The sequence below is a fragment of the Fukomys damarensis genome, unplaced genomic scaffold, assembly GCF_012274545.1.
Source record: "Fukomys damarensis isolate Sample0158 unplaced genomic scaffold, DMR_v1.0_HiC HiC_scaffold_17, whole genome shotgun sequence".
Classification (NCBI taxonomy): domain Eukaryota; kingdom Metazoa; phylum Chordata; class Mammalia; order Rodentia; family Bathyergidae; genus Fukomys; species Fukomys damarensis.
Genome location: NW_022900929.1, coordinates 79,483,677 through 79,497,411, shown reverse-complemented (window position 1 = coordinate 79,497,411; position 13,735 = coordinate 79,483,677). Strand labels below are relative to the sequence as shown.

Genomic DNA, 13,735 nt, shown 5'->3' with positions numbered 1-13,735 from the left:
TCGCACCTGCCCTCCGCGGCGCGGGGGACAAAACGGCTGCCAGCGTCGCAGAGACAGTGACCTGGAGAGCTCTTGGTGTCGCGGGGGCGCACTTGGGCAACCCTGCTAGGTTACATTTTAATCTGTGCAGGGTAGATTCCTTTTTTTGTTTTGTTTTTCAGCGAAGGCAGGGTGAATATTTTATGGCAGTATTTTTCTTGCATGTGTGAGAAAAATGTAAACATGACATTGTAGACCCTCTTTCATGGCTGGTTTCTCAAGGAAATGGAACTCAGTCTTTTTGGAGAACAGGATGTGCCAACCAAGCCCTTATAGCTTTTTATTAGACTTCCATGGATTAACACGAGCTTTAAAAAAATTAATTTATATGTGGTTCTCTCTAAAGAAACTGCAGGCACCGAGATTGTGGTTAAATGCTTGTTGTTATTGATGAGTATTCTGCCTGATAAGATTGGAAATAGCATTGGTTAAGTGGTTTTTGGACAAGGGGAAACCCTTTGATTTGATGCCTGCTTACCAGCAGCGTGTTTTTAAAACTGCAAGGATAAAAAGGTCCAGCAAAACTGCAGAATCATGATGTAGCAGTGCATTCTGGAACAGATTTTATCCATATTTTATTGTTTTGCGATTCATTGGAAATAACCCCTTGAGGTTGCTTTTGGGCCATATTCATTTTTAAATGTGATCAGTTTGTCTTTGTTTCACTTCAGAATGAATCCTTTGAAAATAGGATTCACCTGACATTGTTACGCCTATCACAGTCAATGGTGGCACCTGTGCTTTGTGTATCTGTGACTGAAAAGGTCCAGAATAGAATTGAGCTTACACAGTCTTTGGAGGATAGAGAAAAGATTTTTCTGTTCCTCAGTTGTGTGGAGTGAGAAGCACCCCAGAGTGAGAGGAGTGGGTTTCTTCCACAGGAGACAAATCTGGAACCTTTGGTCCTGGGGCGGTTTTTCGCTGTCATTGCGTTGGTGTGGTGGTTGACTGCCGTCCAAAGTGGAGCCTTACCTCCCTGCAGGGCTGGGTTCCGAGTCACACAGCGTCAGATGTGGCCCGGGGAAGCCCGTGGAGGAGCTGTTGGTTCTTTGCAGTTGTGGTTATGCTGTAGGCCATCTGTGACCAGATGCTGGGAATCGTTTAAAATCTTTCTCCACCTCCCTAATCCAGCCTGTTATGAAGTCAGGCCGACCCTGCTGCAGTGGCTTCAGATTTACTCTCCTGTCCATAGTCTCAACCTTAGGGGGAAGCCTGCCTTGTGTTACTTAATGTGACACAAGCTTCCTCAAGGGCTTCCTGACATCAGCTTATCCTCTACACAGCTGCTAGGATGATTTTCTTCAAGCACTATTTCATCACATCACTCATGGTTTAAGGATATGTAGTGGTTATTGGTAATAGTTGTGTTAAGGTAATTTGTACTTGTCAGATATTCTGCTGTCTTTGACATTGTTTTGGATTTTATGGACTCCTTACTTTGGCCCCTCTGTTACAAACTGATCTTATTCTAAGCTACATTTTTACCTGGCAGCAGGAGAGCCCTTGCTTTTTATCTTCTCAAACGCAGTTCAGAATTTACCTGGTTTAGGGTGCCTGCCTGTAACGCTGTTATTTAGCCCTTTGGAAAATGCAAATACAGACCCATTTTGCGCATCATCTGTTTTTGATGCCTTTGTTAGGAGTTCACTCATCCAGCTATAATTTCGCTGTGAACTAGAGATGATCTTTTGGGTTCTGTGAAAACAAATTTGCTTTTAAAAAGTGGGAAGCTTTTGCCCAGCACTGTAGTCAACTAAACACGATGAACATCTATATTAATATAGTTGAAAAAAAGTGAAATTCCTTTGAGAGGATGCCGTTTGATATTTTCATTCATTAAGTTTACTGGTACATTTTGGGTATACATTATGGTCACATTTATCATTGGGAATTTGTACCTGTACATGATGTATCTTGGTTAATTTTTCCCATTCCCCTGCCCTCCTTATTTACAAAAGCTTTGTTTTCATTTTTCCTTCTTTTCCCATTTTTTTCTTTCCCTTCTCTCCTTCTCCACCCCTCCCCCTCTAGTCATTTGGTTTTTATAGCCATCAGATGAAAACACTTAGGGCTGGATCTGCTGACTGAAGGGACGGCAGGACTGGGACGAGGGGCTTGTGACTGCTGCTGTGGTAGCTTCTCCTCAGTAGTAGGTTTCCTTTTTGACAGAGGGCCTTGGAAGTTCGCGCGTGCGTGCGTGCGTGTGTGTGTGTGTGTGTGTGTGTGTGGCTTTCTAGACATGGTTGGTGTAAAACAGGAGTGTGCAACCCTTGGCTTTGAGCTAGCTGTGGCCCCATGTGACCGTAAGCGGTAGCACTGTGTGACTTGTTGGTCTTAGTGCATTTCAGGGCTCTTGAAGGCGGCGGGTGTGTGGGGACCAGGGAGGCCCGTGGGGGCGGACTCTGCCTGCTGCACCTGCTGCACACAGCCGGTCCCAACCTGCGTGAACCACACATTATGTGCACCTGTGCCACTCAGCGATTACCGGTCCTGCCGTCTCAGCCTCCCTACGTGTGTGCAGACACCTTTCTCGGTCATTAGACTTGGGCAGCAGTTTCCATCGAACCAGACATCATTGTGTTTCCCAAAAACCAGGTCAGATACCTACTAGTTTTATACTTATGTTGCCCACCTTTTAAGGAGTTAAAATATATAAAGACTTTTGTCACTTAACCTACCTTCACTGAATGCTTATATGGGGCTCAGGACACCGTGTATAGAGGCGTTTGTTCAGCAGTAGCCGGTGGGCCACCGGCTAACAGGTTTCCTGAACTCGTTCACTTTATTTTGCCTTTAAGATGTTTCTAACTACCCTTAAGAAAAGTGGATGATTCGAGGCTTTATGTGACAGTATGGTAAATTTCTCGTTATTTATGTTACTTTCTTGAAAAGTATTCCTTAACTTTTAAAAAGCTTTTGAAATAAATATTAAAATATTAATTAAAATAGTAATGGTGCATGATGATCTTTAATATAATTCGGATATTGCCCCATTAGCCATATGGGGTACCAGCTGTGTTTTCACATTTACAGGGCAGTTGATGTTACTCCAAGTCTGTCATGAATTCAACACCTTGGTCAGAGCTTGCAAAATTTAGGAAGCCTTAGCTGGAAGTGGTGGGGCGTGCCTATGATCTCAGCACTCTGGGAGGCTGAATGAAGCAGGAGGATTATGAGTCTGAGCCTTGCCTGGGCAACTTAGTGACTTCGCGAGCCCCGTCTCAGTGTAAAGGGTAAGATGGACTGGGGTCAACTCAGTGAGAAGACTTTGGTTCAATCCCCAGTAATGCCAAGAAGACCAGTATTTCTTCTTTATGGTGTTTGATATCCTGGCAGAGATTAAAAATAATGCACATGATTATAACACTAGGCGGATGGAAGAGAGCATAGCTAGTGGGGAAGATCACTGGTTTCAGGGAAGACTGACAATTTGGAAAGACAGAGAGGTTTAGGTAGGGCTTTCTGATGGCAAGAACTAAAAATGCCAAGGAATGATATAAAGGATAAATTATGGGGTGTCTCTTCTGTTCACAGTGGGAGTTTTTTTTTTTGAGACAGGGTCTCACTGTGCAGTTCAGGCTGACCTTGAAGTCACTATGTAGCCCAGGCTGGCCTCGAACTTGCAGTGATCCTCCTGCCTCAGCCTCCTGAGTGCTGGGATTAGAGGTGTGTGCCACCATGCCCAGACACAGTGGGATTTTAACTCCTGAACCTCATTAAATGGCAAACACCCTTAGAATTCTAATGCTAAAGAACATAATTTGCAAATAATTATTCATAGCTTTTTAGGAGAACATCAGTGTTCTGACTTTCCTTTCCTTTCCTCTCCCCTCCCTCCCTCCTTTCTTTCTTTCTTCCCCTCCCTCTCTCCCTCTCTCTGTCTGTTTTTGAGACAGGGTCACACTCTGTATCCCAGGCTTGCTTTGAACTGCCTCAGCCTCCCTGAATGCTGGAATAACAGGCATGCACCACTGCACCTGGCATTCTGACATTTCTTGGCTTTTGCTGTTGTTACTGTTTTGTTATTGTTGTTGTTTTTATTAAGTACAAATAGGTTAGTCTGGATGAAAAAGACTATTCATTTAATGTTCTTTTTGCTGTTTGTTTGTGTTTCAAGATAGGGTCTCACTGTGTAGCCCAAGCTGGCCTTGAACTTGCAGCAATCCTCCTAGCTTTGTTTCCTGAGTGCTGGGATTATAGGCCCAGCTACAGAACCTCTTTTCTGGCATTTTGATAGGCTTTAACCCTACTATAGTAGAACATTTTCATCTTAGAATTATGGCAGTAAATAATCAGTGTCCTTGTACATTTAGCAAATGTTTATTGAACACAAATGTTTAGGCTCTGTGGGATTTTAAAAAATCAACAAGAGTAATCCTGATTTCAGGGAGTTTATTAGAGTATAGGAACCTGGGACTCTATAGGATAGTTAAAATGTACTTAATCACAGCCGGCCAGCCGTGTGACATTTATTACAAGGCACTTGAACTCTTGTGAGAATTCAGGTGGAATAAGAGGTTATTTTGGGAGAGGCCTATCAGGTGCTTCTTCATGGCTGGTTATTAATATGTATAACAGCTTATCCATCTGTTGACTACTTGTGTTGAGAGTAAAGGACGAGATAGAAGTCAAGAATTTAGGAGGGATTCATTTTCCAAGAGAAACTGGCCTATTTGTGGAGGATAGATAATTTTTTACTTAAATTGGTGCACATGATTTTGGACATAGGCTTGCCCTGTGTCACATATATGTGACTGTACTGCTGTGTGAGTTGTTAGGGCCCAGTGTTGATTGTTAGTTACCCTTCCCGCTTTTGGTGGGAAGACCCTAGCTGCCACCCAGAAGCAGTGGTACAGTTTTGAGTAATGTCTTCCCTGAAAAGGGAAGGGCAGAAACCAAGTGTCAGATGATTTTGGCTACATAACTTAAACATTTTTAGGGTGTTCATCTGTAAAATGAAGTTCTTTTTAGATTTTATTTATTTATTTTCTTGATACTAGGAATCGATCTCAGGTCCTTGGGCTTGCAAGGCAGGCGGCAGAACCACTGAGCTAAATCCCTGGTTCTTGTAAAATGAAGTTCTTAAGTTAGGTGCTGAGTATTTAGACCTTGAATAAGCCTTATATGGATCTTAGAGATTTTGGGAGGCTAAAAGAGAAAACGGAGCAGAAAGGAAGAGTGGACAGTTTGGAAGTTGTCAGTCTCGGAGTTGTGGATCCTTGGGTCCTGAGCACCTGGCTGCCTGGGACACTTGCAGCCCATGGGGGTGGGGCTGGGATGTGTTCCAGGTTCCTCAGGCCACCCTTTCCTCCCCTCAGCATCTGTACACCTTTAGTTACTCTTCTTAGGATTTGGGGAATTAAAAAGATTCTTGAAGTCAGATTGTCTTAACTTTTATCTTGGGAGATTTTTAGAACAAATCAGAGTCTAAGTAACCATCAAAAAGAGCATGGGATGTGGGTTAACAACCACACTGGCTTAGTGGAAAAACAAGTCATGCCTGACCTGTGTAATTTCCTCCTAAGTTGGAAGGCAAAGCTTATTTAAAAGGGGGCAACACTGGAGAATGTCTGCAATTCAGATTTAGTAAGGCTGGTCTAGCCTGCCAGTTATTTTTAAACCATGCTTGAAAGCCAGATATTTGGTAGAAATTTTAGGGTTTCAGTCTGCATTTGTAGAATTCTTTTGCATTGTGTTTTTGCTCCGGGATCCTGGTTCCTGATGAAAGAAGATGGGACCTGTGGTTGAAGGAGGGGGACACCTTCTACAGTGGCCTGGCTGTCCTTGACAGCTCGTGGGACTATGGGGGGTGTGTGCATGTGAAACCTGTCACCTGAATATCTAACTCTCAAACCTGCTCATTTCAGGAGTGCTGAGGGGTTCTGTAATGTTCCCCAATTCTAAACAGTTAAAAATTATGATGATTAGCTTAATAGCCCTTCTCTTAGAGAGGTTTGTAGGAGGGAAGGCATCTGTTGAATAGAGCCTGCCCCCTCTTGGTGAGGTGATTTGAGGGGCATAAAACACATACCCTTTTACATGACCCATTTTTCCATTTCTGCTAGATAGAGTCCTTCCCAAGAGTAATAACATTGAAGTGTGATAAAGCATTAGTGATGTTTTCCTCCTACAACTGTAGGAGAAACACAGGAAACGAGACCATAAAGGTGTTTCACAAGTGGGCATAGACAGATGTGGAAAGCATGACTGAGTTCAGGGTGCATGTGGCTTGTGTGGTAGCTGTAGTTCAAAAACAAAATGCCCGCATTTCGCTAGCAGTGACAACTCTGGTTTCGTGATATCTTGATATCTTGACTTCTTCAGTGTGGAAGAGATTCTGGTTAGCAGGAGCATGCTGCCTGCTTCCCCTTCTGTTGTGCCTTTGATGTGGCGCAATGGCCGGTGTCCAGCAAGCCCCCTTCCTTGGCTGGCTCTGACCGTAGTGCTTGTGGTAAGCATGGCCACAGTGCTGTGACTCCGGCTGCGGCAGACGCCATCCATCAGAAGGCAGCGGGTGGACCTGCTGGAGTACCACCCTTGCGCCTGCCGGGCCTTGCCCTCTCCTGGTGGAGCACACTCTTCCTTTGGCTCTTTCAGTTTTCCCTCCCAATTGCTGTCCTTTGCCTGACTGGCAGTTCTTGCTCAGCTCTGCCTTGGAGTCTTATCACTGTCACGAAGTCCCCAACTTCATGGCACTGCCTCTTCCGTCCTTCCTTGACTCAGTGAACGGGTGCTCCAGTTTTTTCCAGTTCCCTTGGAATTGGTTCCCTCAGAATCCTGTTTCCTCCATATGTACCCCATACCTAGGTTAATCAAGCTATTGGCTGTACCTTCCAGCACACCCAGCACCTGATGCTCCTCTCCTTCTCTGCTGCCCCTCCCACCCTGTGTAAGCATTGTCCTTTCCTTCCTGGGTTGTGGCAGAAGGGTCTTCCATGCTTTTGCTGCCTACATAGGTCTGGTTAAAACATAAAGCAACACCTATTGCTGAGTTGCTAGTTGCGCAGGCTGGCCTTGAATTTGAGGTCCTCCTGCCTCAGCCTCCCAGAGTGATGGGATTTACAGGCATGTGCCACCACACCCAGCTTGAATCTTCTTTACTGCCTGCTGTTCTTTAGCACCTGGAAAAGAACCTGGTGTGAAAAAGTGTTCACTAAGTTGATAAATGGGAAGGGCACTTGGTGTAACACACAACATTCTCATGTGAGCACAGTGGATACTTTCAAGAAGACCGTGTGTGGTGCTGGGGTCAGACCAGAGCCTTGTGCCTACTGGGCCTGCGCTGTCCCACTGAGGAGCATCCCAGCCCTGTCAGCGTGATTCTAAACAGTACTGTACTCATTGGCATAGGGCAGCTATTTTCAGTCATAGTTTTATTGGGCAGCTGTGGTGGTGCACACCTGTAGTCCCCATACTCAGGAGGCTGAGGGAGGAGGATTGGTGTGAGTTCAGGCCAGCCTGAACTACATAGTGAAACCCTGTCTCAAAAAACCAAAACAAACCAAAACAAAAAAGGTCAGTTTTATGGGATGGGAGTAGGGAGCCCTGGCACGATTCACAGACCTATGGCCCTGCCAGTCTGGTGTGGCCCAAGGGTGCGTGCTGATTGATGGTGTGTTGGGGTGATGCCGGCGGCGGTTCTGTGGTTTGCTGGGCTGCTCAGGCGGCAGAGACCAGAGGTACACCTCCTCCCCTCCTCACCCTGCTGGGGGGAGGTGGAGACTACACACACCAGGCCAGGGGCCCTTCCCCGGGGACTTCCTCTGCCCTTGCGTGACCTTCCTCCATGGGTGTGTTCTCAGCGTCCTTCTGTTAGACCAGGGCCTCAGTCTTCTTTTTGTTGTATGTTTATAGTTTAAGTTTAACTGACTGATGCGTAAAAACATTACGTTTGAGTTTCTGGGTACCGTGTGAACTTTGACGCAGACAGGGCTGTGTGGTGTTTAAGTGGAGTCACATGTCTTTCCTCAGATGTGCACCGTGTGTTGTGGGACGTTCAGATGCCTTCCTCCAGCTTGTGACTCGCACAGTGCGTTTTTGTGGGCTGTACTCCTGCTGCTGTGCAGGGCCTGTCAGGCTTTCTGCTCCTGTGGGACTGTGTGTGACTTAGTACTGGGCCCTCCCGGACGCTTCTCGGCTTTACGGCCTTAATCACCACCTCGGAGGTCAGGGGCTGGAGTTTTCACCTGAGGGTTTTGAGTAGACACATGTTGTTTCACAACACATTTAGCGCTTTGAGCTGGTCCTGAAACTGAAAGTTGGGACCCTGGTGACAGCACAGGATTGATGTGTCTGCCCTGCTTCATGAGCTGAGCTCAGCTTTGGCTTGAAGCAGGCATCTCTGTAAGAAAGTGCTAATATATAGACAGATGACTAATATCAAAGATCTAAATATTAAAACAGAAACACTAAACTTGCTGGAAGATTGGCACAGGAAAAGACTTTATGAACAAATCCTCAGTAGCATGGGAACTAGCACAAAGAATCAACAACTTGGATTTCATCTTTTTAAAAAGCTTCTGCACTGCAAGAGAATCCACGAACAGTGCTAAGAGACAACCTACAATGTGGGAAAAAATTTTTACCAACTGTTCCTCAGATGAATGACTACTATCTAGAATATATAAAGAATTTAAAAAATTCAGACCCACTGAATTTAAAGTCCCAATTCAAAAATGGACATCTGAAATAACAGACATTTGTCAGACAAAGAAGTAAAAGCAGCAAATGAACATGAAAAAAATGTTCAACATCACTGGTCATTTGAGAGATGCAGGTGAAAAACTACCCTGAGATTCCACCTCACCCCAGAAGAAATGGCTGCTATCAAGAAATCAACTAATAACAAATGTTGGCAGGGTTGTGGGGAGATAGGAACCCTTCTCCATTGTTGGTGGGAGTGCAGTCTGGTGCAGCCACTGTGGAAATTGAAAGGTAGATACCGTAAACAACTAGGACTAGAAGTCCCATTTTATCCAGCTGTTCCCCTGCTGAGTATCTTCCCAAAAGAATTAAAAGCATCATACCACAGTGCTATATGCTCACCCATGTTTATAGCAGCAGTTTGTAATAGCTAAAGCTTGGAAACAGCCCAATTGCCCATCAACTAGTGACTGGATAAAGATGTGATTTTTTTTTTTCTCTGAAATGTTATAGTCAGTTTATTAAGTTCAGTGGTGAAAGTTATCAGAAGACTATTCTCCTGAAAGTTATTTTTTTCTTAGGGGGGAAAAAAAGAAAGAAAGGAACTTAAAATCCTCTCAGCACAGCCACAGATGCTGTGGCTGACGAGCTTTCCAGAGATGGTGCATCAGTCCTCTGAGTCACTCCCTGGGCCAGCAGGGTTGTAGTCTGGGTTGTCCTCAACATCCTCCAGCTCCAAGTCACCCGTCTCCTGGAACAAAGATTCATCTACTTCACATTATTTCCACCATCCTCCAAGAACTGGGTATCAGGTGTGTCAAGGTTATGATCGGTTTCAAACAGCTGTTTGCCACTTAATTTATTTTTTCCTGCTTTCATCTGTTTCCTTTTAATTTCTAGGAGTTCTGCATCAAACTTGGCTTTCCTACCTATGAAATTCTCAATTGTAACAGGGGTGCCGTGGAACAAGTGCTTCTCTGCTTCTGTTTCTTTTTCTTTTAGTTTCTTTTCTTCCTCTCTTCTCGTTTTTATCTGATCTACTATTTCATTTAATTTTTCTTTCACTGCTGTCACTAGAGTAAAGATCATGATCACACCAAGATTTTCCTCAGCCTGTAATGTTAGTAATTTAAAAATGTCTATGACATCATTATCTTCTAGGTTTTCCTGGGAAAAATATTTCATAAATAGGAGCTTCATCTGGGTATTTTTCACTGTATGTAAACTTGAGGGTGGTCTGGACAGTTTCATCAATTTCTCCAGCCTCAGATGTCACAGTGATGGTGAAGCTAGGTGGATTTTCTGATAGATAATACTGAAAAGTATTGGCCATAACTCCAGAGTTGCTGTGAAGGAGTTGGGGTAGATGGACTCCAGGGCCTCCAGCTTGTTCTGCTGCTCCTTGCCATAGTCTGTCATCAAGGAACTATTCTCCTGAAAGTTATTTTTTTCTTAGGGGGGAAAAAAAGAAAGAAAGGAACTTAAAATCCTCTCAGCACAGCCACAGATGCTGTGGCTGACGAGCTTTCCAGAGATGGTGCATCAGTCCTCTGAGTCACTCCCTGGGCCAGCAGGGTTGTAGTCTGGGTTGTCCTCAACATCCTCCAGCTCCAAGTCACCCGTCTCCTGGAACAAAGATTCATCTACTTCACATTATTTCCACCATCCTCCAAGAACTGGGTATCAGGTGTGTCAAGGTTATGATCGGTTTCAAACAGCTGTTTGCCACTTAATTTATTTTTTCCTGCTTTCATCTGTTTCCTTTTAATTTCTAGGAGTTCTGCATCAAACTTGGCTTTCCTACCTATGAAATTCTCAATTGTAACAGGGGTGCCGTGGAACAAGTGCTTCTCTGCTTCTGTTTCTTTTTCTTTTAGTTTCTTTTCTTCCTCTCTTCTCGTTTTTATCTGATCTACTATTTCATTTAATTTTTCTTTCACTGCTGTCACTAGAGTAAAGATCATGATCACACCAAGATTTTCCTCAGCCTGTAATGTTAGTAATTTAAAAATGTCTATGACATCATTATCTTCTAGGTTTTCCTGGGAAAAATATTTCATAAATAGGAGCTTCATCTGGGTATTTTTCACTGTATGTAAACTTGAGGGTGGTCTGGACAGTTTCATCAATTTCTCCAGCCTCAGATGTCACAGTGATGGTGAAGCTAGGTGGATTTTCTGATAGATAATACTGAAAAGTATTGGCCATAACTCCAGAGTTGCTGTGAAGGAGTTGGGGTAGATGGACTCCAGGGCCTCCAGCTTGTTCTGCTGCTCCTTGCCATAGTCTGTCATCAAGGCCCTGGCCGCCGCCCATGGATCCTGCTGCCCCTCAGGCAGTGCGCCTTAGCCGAGTGGCAAGACCTGTGATTTCTTTTTAATAACCAATAAAGAATGAGAAACTAGTGTCATTTATAGCTAAATGGATGCACATTGAGGCCATCCTCTTAAGTGAAATAAATAGGACACACTTGTAAATATTGCATTGTTTCTCTGGTGTGAGAAACTGAAAGTGTGAACAAGAATCAAAATGTATACTAGATAATGTGAAACAGGAAGAAAAGGTCTAAAAGGAAGGAAGAAGTGGGAGGAGTAGGGGAAAGGAAAGAAGGGAAAGGAAAAAAGGGAAACAAAATCTTTCTAAATAGGGAGGGATGGAAGGATTGAAGGGAGGGCATGGGAATGGGGAAAAAATAATGACCAGGATCTGTCTAAAGGTACGAATTCCCAATGATGAAGGTCAGCATATTGTACACCTAAAATGTACCAATAAACTTAATTAAAAAAAACTGGGCTGTGACAGATTTTATATAGGTATAGTTGAAAGTCTCATTTGGCCATTAAAAGCAAAACCATAAAGAACAGCAGATGTTCTGTTTTTAAAAAATTAATGTAATGTCTGAATTACCAGAAACTTTCCAGCCATGCATGGTGTCACACATCTGTAATTCCAGTACTTGGGAGGCCAAGGCAGGAAGATTGCTGTGAGTTCAAGGTCAGCCTGGACTGCATAGAGAGGGAGAGACCTTATCACAGAAAAAGAAAAGAAAAAAATAAAAACAAGAAACTTTCCACTGTCATGACCAAATACCTGAGTGAAACCACTGAAGGAGGGAAGGCTGATTTAGGCTCCTGCTTTGGAAACCTGTGGTTCACGTCAGTGGCCCAGTGCTGTCAGGCCTGTGGTGAGGCGGAAGGATGAGCGCTGGGAAGCTGCTCACCTCCTGATGGCTGGGAAGCAAAAGAGCCAGAGAGAGGGGGCAGGGGCAAGGTCTCCGCCCCCTGGGTGGCCCTACTTCCCAGAAGCCCCAGCTCTGCTCTGACCACTTGATGAGAGGCCACTCCCAGTCCAGTCAAGGTGACTACTAGCAAGGTCAGCTGTCAGTCACACGAGGAAGGGAGCAGCTGCCAGAGCCAGGGTTTTGGCTGTGGACTAATGGAACTGTGACTTTTCTTTCTAGCAGTATTAGTGTCATCTGCATGTGATTTGTGTACAGAAAAATGGCAGTTTTCTGAAAATGGTATGGCTGATACCTATCTTGTGTGTTGTTTTTCAATTTGAATCTTGTGCCTTCCTTTTATAGATGAGGAAGAAGGATTAGCAAAGGACACACAGCTAGACCTGTGACAGAATTAGAACAAACCCAGGCTTCCAAGCTTTCATTTTTTTCTTCTTTTTAAAATTTAAAAAGTTATATATATTCTTGGGCTGGGGATGTAGCTGAGTGGCACTGTGCCTGCCTGGCAGCACAGGGTCCTGAGTTTGATCCCTGGTACTGAAAACACACACACACACACACACACACACACACACACACACAGTGTTGTGTGTTAGAAATGTAAAATTATCCGTACTTGTACAAGAGTGGCACCCAGAGATGAAATGCCTTGAAAATGCTGGTGGTAGCTGGGTCAGAGGCTCAGGGGAGGCTTATCTAGTGTTGGTTTCATTGTGTGCACTTGTCCTTATTTTCTTGTGTGAATTTTGAGTGGTTATTTTTCTAAGAACTTCTCTTTTTGTGCAGATTTTCAAATTTATGAATGTGAAATCATTCACAGCTGTCTAATCTTTTTCAGGCCTGCAGCATCTGGAGTGTTGCTGCTATTCTGATTACGCCAGTGGATGTTTGTGTCTTTTTCTTTCTCTTCTGCTGAGGTTGTTACTGACTTTATTGATCTTTTTGAAGAATCTTCTTTTCTTTTTTTTTCTTCCTATACTAGGGATAGAACTCAGGACCTTGTGCTTGTCAGGCTGCTGAGCTACATCCCCAGCCCTAAAAGAATCTTTTAAATGCTACTAGTTTTCTCTATTGTGTATTTATTTTCTATTTCATTAACTTTGTTATTTCCTTCCTGTACATTACTTGGATTAATTTTTCTGTCTTCACCCTAACTTGTTGAGATTTTTGCCTGTCTTTTAGACTTTCTAACATATGTATTTAAGAATATAAAAAATAGTATGTGGCCACTGTCATACAAGGGATGATGAAAATATGGTGACTGTTTAAAAAAATAATTACTGTGAGACACATTGCCAATAATCCCCCTGAAAGTACCCCTTTTCTCCCTCGAAACACACTCATCCTGTTGCTCTTGCCACTCTCTGAAGCAGTTCTGGAAGTCTTCTTTCCTGAGTGTCTTAATTTAAAAGTGTGATAAAAAATACGGTGAGTGTGACTGCTGAGTCCCGTCCAGTGGAAAGGCAGGCTTGTAAAAATATCACAGTGTGTCCTTGTCCACCTTGTTCACCGGATCTGGCACAGAGAAACTTCCCAAAGCCCTTTCCCAAAGTCAAAATGACCACGAGAGATGTGAACATTTTGAATTGGTGAAGGATATCAAGGCAGCCAACACAGAGCAACTCAAGACACTCAGGAAAGAGTGCTCCAGGACTGCTCCAGAAAGTGGCAAGAACCATGGGATAAGCAAGGGGTGAAAGTTTTGAGGGGAGATTAATTGCAATGTAATTTTACTGTAATACATTTCTTAAAACAAAAACAACACCCCACAACATTCACCTACTTTTTTTTTTTTTTTTTTTTTTTTTTTTTTTT

At 43.7% G+C, this 13,735-nt stretch overlaps 3 protein-coding genes across 3 annotated transcripts in view; 1 reads left to right on the top strand and 2 right to left on the bottom strand.

The window, feature by feature from the left end:
* The first annotated feature begins 2,278 nt into the window (after positions 1–2,278).
* The window catches only part of Dmxl2 (Dmx like 2), a 119,318-nt gene continuing 107,861 nt past the window's right edge, over positions 2,279–13,735 (top strand). The window contains exons 1-2 of the mRNA XM_033765327.1: positions 2,279–2,287; positions 2,581–2,634. Coding sequence (XP_033621218.1) covers positions 2,279–2,287; positions 2,581–2,634 — 63 coding nt within the window. The remainder of the gene's footprint in view (positions 2,288–2,580; positions 2,635–13,735) is intronic.
* On the bottom strand, positions 9,221–10,101 carry LOC104851752 (RWD domain-containing protein 1-like). The gene is given in 4 exon segments (XM_019205247.1): positions 9,221–9,459; positions 9,462–9,858; positions 9,860–9,997; positions 10,030–10,101. Coding segments are annotated over 4 exon segments (717 nt in total). The 3' UTR covers positions 9,221–9,349.
* On the bottom strand, positions 10,152–10,976 carry LOC104851751 (RWD domain-containing protein 1-like). The gene is given in 4 exon segments (XM_033765250.1): positions 10,152–10,334; positions 10,337–10,733; positions 10,735–10,872; positions 10,905–10,976. Coding segments are annotated over 4 exon segments (717 nt in total). The 3' UTR covers positions 10,152–10,224.